The sequence below is a fragment of the Carcharodon carcharias genome, chromosome 9 (assembly GCF_017639515.1).
Source record: "Carcharodon carcharias isolate sCarCar2 chromosome 9, sCarCar2.pri, whole genome shotgun sequence".
Taxonomy (NCBI): Eukaryota; Metazoa; Chordata; class Chondrichthyes; order Lamniformes; family Lamnidae; genus Carcharodon; species Carcharodon carcharias.
Genome location: NC_054475.1, coordinates 156,851,950 through 156,857,949, shown reverse-complemented (window position 1 = coordinate 156,857,949; position 6,000 = coordinate 156,851,950). Strand labels below are relative to the sequence as shown.

Sequence of the window (6,000 nt, the reverse complement as noted above, 5' to 3'; positions counted from 1 at the left end):
GCATGCCAAATGACTCAGAATCTGTGGAGTGGAGATGGGCAAGTTGGCTCAGGCATTGAAAAAACTGCAGCATTGAGAGTGAAGTATTGGTTTAGTGTTTAAGCAGCAAGAGAGGCGTAGCCAGTCATAAGGGCGATGGAAGAGGAAGAAAGCAATCATGGTAACAGGTCAAATGTAACAAAGGAAACTCACTGAGGTATCCACAAGTATACCTGAACTTGGCAGTTTTCGTTCCTAGCTTGAGGTGGAAGCCAGGAGACAAGGGTAAATGTGTGCAAGCATTGGCTTTGGTTTGATTGGCAGTCAGCTGGAGAAAAATCTGGCCCATCCAGGTCTTAGGTTTGGGCAGGCAGTCAGAAAACAACTTTGGGATCAAGGGCTGAGGATAGAGAGGTACACTGCACGCTGCTAGTATGTTTGAGCTAAAACCTTGTTTCCAATGATGTTGCTAAGAGGTATCATGTGATTTGACCAGAGAATCAAGAATGGAACTTTAGGACTTTATTCCTTGTAGTGTAGAAGGATGAGGGGAGATTTGATAGAAGTTTACAAAATTATGAGGGGTGTAGACAGAGTAGATGCGAGTGGGCTCTTTCCACTTAGATTAGGAGAGATAAACACAAGAGGACGTGGCTTTAGGGTGAAAAGGGGAAAGGTTTAGGGGGAACATTAGGGGGAACTTCTTCACTCAGAGAGTGGTGAGAGTGTGGAACGAGCTACCATCTGACGTGGTAAATGCGGGCTCACTCTTAAGTTTTAAGAATCAATTGGATAGATACATGGATGGGAGAGGTCTGGAGGGTTATGGACTAGGTGCAGGTCAATGGGATTAGCGGAATAATATTTCAGCACAGACTAGAAGGGCCGAAAGGCCTGTTTTCTGTGCTGTAGTGTTCTATGGTTTTATGGAACCCTGGGGCACATGTTTGCTGACCATCCTAAAAGGTGGGAGAAACAGCTGTGAGAGATGTAGGAGCTGATTCCAGCATGCTCCCAAAGAAGGACATCTCTCACTCGAGATGTGATGCGAAATCATGGTTCTGAATTATCCAATTTTTGATTCATTAACTTAAAGAAAGAAATCTTAATTCCTTAAAAATCTACTCAGTTCACTTCCAGCTCATTATAACTATCCCCCAATTTGACCTTTTTTTAAATGGCTACCAGTGAATCATTGGTTAAAAATATGATCAATTGGGCCAGATTTTAACTTACATAAAACCTTACACAGAATTCGAATTGGGCCGAAATATCTTGAACCACTTTTGCAAGAGGTTATCGTATTAGTCCTGTACTCACGTACTGCAACAGGGTTGTCAAGGAATGGTGTGTGCCAAGGTTAGATATTTTTCTCAATTTGCACAAAAAGAGAAAAGTCTGGTTTACCAAAAGGCTATCTTTTTCATAAGGTTGTTTTTGAGTGGGTAAGAAAGAGGAGAGCGTATTGTTTGTGAACAGCACTGATAATCTTACGCACAGGCATATGGTTAGAATATCATACATCAAGCTGAACATTTCTAGTTGCTTTTGATATACAATTAAAATTTGAAACATCTGAGATTATAGGCACATAGTAAGTATCAAAAGTAAATTATACTGTTTTAAGTAAAGCAAAATACATACGGCATGTTGATAATCTCTGGACATTACTGATGATATAGATCAAACTAAGCAGTGAGTACAATCAAATTGTCTTACACGTTCACTTCTGCTACATTGTTATTGGTCGGTGCTGGAGAAGGCTTACTCTTCATTGCATCTGTTCCAACTTTAGACAGGTCAGTGAAGAAGAGTCTAGGAGACCACAATGAAATTAGTATTCTCTTGTATTCGTTTCTGAAGTTCTGATTGAGAAGTCCATAGATGACTGCATTAAGACAGCTATTAAAGTAAGCCATGAAATAGCTCATGACGAACAGCCATTCCGGGATTTTCGGCGCCACTGCTAGAGGATTTATAGCCACAGCTAAACCAATAAAGTTCAGTGGCCCCCAGCAAACTGCAAAAAGCACAAAGACCACAAACATGGTGAGGAAATTTCTGAAGTCACTGGGCTTTAACTTTGGCTCGCCGGGTTTAACACGTCGTTTTACCCGGATGACCAAGATCCAGATTCTCAGATAGCAGTAGGTCACCACACCAATGGGGACGAGAAAGTGAACAACCACCACGGCAATGGTATAATATGAGCTTACTGTTTGGGCAAATGTGCATGAGTATACACGAGGATCGTACTGCAAAGAGCCCACAAAAAAATTTGGTATGATTGCAACCACTGTTAAGATCCAGGTCAGGCACAGGTAGCAGATCGTCTTTTTGTAGCTGTAGAGCTTGTCATAATTGAAATTATGGCAGATGTAACAATATCTGTTGATTGCAATTGCTGTAATGTTGAAAACCGATCCGATGACACTCAGCCCCATTAGAAATCCACTAACCTGGCAGTGAATATCGCCCAGCTTCCATCCATGTTGGAAAATGGCAAATAAGATCACAGGGTAAGGGTACACTGCCACTACCAGGTCAGCTACAGAAAGACTGACGACAAAGATGTTACCTGCAAAGAAAAATGGAAAGATTGAAAAGCCATTTAAATCATTAAATTCATTCATCAGTTTAAATGGATGGTGGTGTTTAATGGGCAAGAGTCAAAGAATAAGATTGCTACTTCAAACAGACTTGACCAATATCTAAAGGGTGAAGGCAACACAATGCTGTTAAGATGCAAATATGTGAATCCATTCGGAATCTTTTCCACTTACACAATTTAAGCAAAATTTCCAACAGCAACAAAAAAAAATGTAATCCTTTCACTTCTGGGCCCGTGGGGTGAACTAATGGAAGCTCCTTCTCCTTCTTCTGCTGACTCTCAGTGCCCCATGTTAACGAACATATGAACAAGGAGCAGGAGTAGGCCATTCAGCCCCTCGAGCCTGCTCTGCCATAACTGATCTGATAGTAACCTGAAATCTGCATCTGACCTACAGCCGATAACCTATCGCCCCCTTGCTTACCGAGAAACTATCCACCTCTGGGTTTGAATAGGTTCAAACTGAGCACAAATACTGTAGGATTACCTATATCATACAGACTGCAGCAGCTCAAAATGGCGGCTCATCACCATCTTCTCAAAGGCAACTAGGGGTTAGCAATAAATGCTGGAGTTATTGATAACACCCTTTTCCCAAGAATGAACAGTTTTTTTAAAATGGCCATTCACCAAAAATCAACTGTGTCACTCAGACAACCATTGCTGTGAAGGAAACAGTAATATTTACACTAATGCATAAATGGTGTTTTCCTGAGGGTGGGGTTTGAAGGATACTGTCTGGCAGGGAAGAGCAATTTACTCTCTAACTAACGGCGATACTTGGGGCTGACACCCCACACCTGATTAAGAACAAACTAATAAATAACAAATTGAAAAAAAAAGTTGTGTTATAGCTAGGGATTATATACTGTCACCAGAAATTTCCAGGGTCAGCTCTTCTTAAGGCCTTTGAACACTTTGGTGTTCTGTATGCAACCACAGATCTATCTTATGACCCATTTGTGGCTGTCTAATATTTTTGCCATAGGCATCAATCAATATCAAGTAGATTTAACCAGCAGTTATAAAAGAAAGAAACTGCATTGAAGTAGCTTGTTGTTAGAACTCTTGGAAATGTCCCAAATTTCTTCACATAATAAATTGCTTTTAAGTACAGTTCAGTTGATACACAAGCTTTTATACTGCCACTTTTGTACTATCATTCCCACAACCAATGATCTGACTCTGGTATGCATCAAATGGCTATAAAGAAAGGAAGATTTGTATTTACACAGTGCCTTGTATCATGTCAGGAAATCACAAAGATCTTTGAAGCCTAAGAAATAGTTTAGAAAAGTAGTCGTGGATGTAACGTGGGTAACGTTGTAGCCTATTTATGCACAGTCCGGAGGAAGGCAGTGAACAAGACATATTCTTGGGGGTGGGGTGCAGGGAGTGGGGTTAGGGGTGAGGTCCCACAAACAGCAATGTGATGATGACCATCTGATCTGTTTTTACTTTATGTGATAACTATTTTAAGAAAAATGGAACCAGGGAGAACTCCCCTGCAGAGCTTCAGGTGGTGCCGCTGGATGGTTTACATCCACCTGAGAGAGCAGACATGGCCTAACTCAGTTTAATGTTTCATTCAAAAACTCATACCTCTGACAGTGCAACACTCCCTCAGTGCTGCACTGGAACATCAACCTTGGTTATATGCTCAAGTCTTTGAAGTGAGAATTGAACCCACAGCTTTCAGATTCAAAGGTAAGTGGCAGCCAACATTACTAATAAGCCATCAGGGTAGTTGTGGGTTTCAAACCCGTTTAGGATTTTCAATTAGCAGTATAACTCTAGTCTCCTGAGCTTCAAGTGTACAGGAAGCATCAGATGATTGCCCAATCCTGAAGCCAGCAGCAAAGTATAGTGACAGTACTGTTGTACACTTCATATATCTGAGGGCAATGCAAAATTGGCACTAGTTTCTAAGTGTGCAACGAGTTTATTTACATGAATTTTAACGTATCTCTGCAATCACAAAATGCCTGCACCCATGCCAGTCCCAGCTCACCTTCTATAGCTTCTATTGTCTCTGTTTACTTTGATCTGAGTCCACACCTAGACTTAACTAATCAAGCAAAGTGAGCATGGATCAGTTAGCAGACTCACATAATCAAGCATGGAGCATGGGCAGGCACAGTGGCATATTGGTTATGTCACTGGACAAATAAACTAAAAGCGCTGTTTTACTTTTATACCTGTAAGCCCATACATTCAATAAAAATATTTTCTTCTACTTTTTGCTATTACCATCAGGTTTTGTCTCTGGTACACAGTGCACAACACAGATGTATAAGCAATATTACATTGTGTCAGCCATGGCTCTGTTGGCAGCACACACATCTCTGAATCACAAGATTCTGAATTCAAGTCCCACTCCTGGCCTTGAACCCAAAAATCAAGGCTGATACTCCAGTGCAATAAAGGGAACATTGCACTGTTAGAAGTGTCGTCTCTTAGATGCAATGTTAAGCCAAGGCCCCATCTGCCCACTTGGATTAATGTAAAAGATCCCAAATGGCACTATTTCAGCATTCTGAAGAAGAGTCACGCAGACTCAAAATGTTAACTCTGTTTCTCTCTCCACAGAATGCTGTCAGACCTGCTGATTTTTTCCAGCATTTTCTGTTTTTTTTTCCCCCCAAATTCCTGACTTGGCTTAACTAATCAAGCAAAGTGAGCATGGATTAGTTAGCAGACTCACATAATCGAGCATGGAGCATGGCCAGGCACAGTGGCATATTGGTTATGTCACTGGACAAATAAACTAAACAGTTGACCAAAAGATCTGGAAACATAATTTCAAATTCCACCATGGTGATCGAGGAGTTTGCTATATTTAATAAATCTAGAAGTAAAAAGCTAGTGTCAGTAAGTATGAAACTACTGGATTCTCACAAAAACCCATCTGGTTCACTAATGTCCCTCAGGGAAGGAACCTATATGTGACTCCAGCCCCAAGACAATGATGTTGACTCTTAATTGTCCCCTGAAATGGCCTAGCAAGCCTTCCAGTTATATTAAAGAATATGGCTCACCAGCACCTTCTCCAGGGCAGTTAGGAATGGGCAATAAATGTTGGCCTTACCAGTGGTGTTGACAACGGGTGCATGATTAAAATAACTCACTTATGAAGATTTACTTAATGAAGAAGAATGGCTGGAGACTCATCATAAATATAACATCCACACTCAATTCCAAGCTAATAGATCTGAACAGGGTATGAGATTGGTCGTTTACTGATAATTATGATGCAGGCAGCAAACTCCTCCAGCCTATCTGTCACCTCCTCAAAGAAATCTATCAGGTTTGTCCAGAGCATTCTTCCTCTTTGGAGTACATGTTGACTGCTTCTAATTTAAAAAAAAACTTTCATGGGATGTGGGCATCACTGGCAAGGCCAGCATTTG

The 6,000-nt window shown here is 41.0% G+C and overlaps 1 protein-coding gene across 1 annotated transcript in view; it reads right to left on the bottom strand.

Moving 5' to 3' along the window:
* Positions 1 to 1,694: 1,694 nt before the first annotated feature.
* Positions 1,695 to 6,000, bottom strand: part of LOC121282492 (melatonin receptor type 1B-like) — a 213,967-nt gene continuing 209,661 nt past the window's right edge. The window contains exon 2 of the mRNA XM_041196194.1: positions 1,695 to 2,557. Within this exon, the coding sequence (XP_041052128.1) occupies positions 1,695 to 2,557 (863 nt within the window). The remainder of the gene's footprint in view (positions 2,558 to 6,000) is intronic.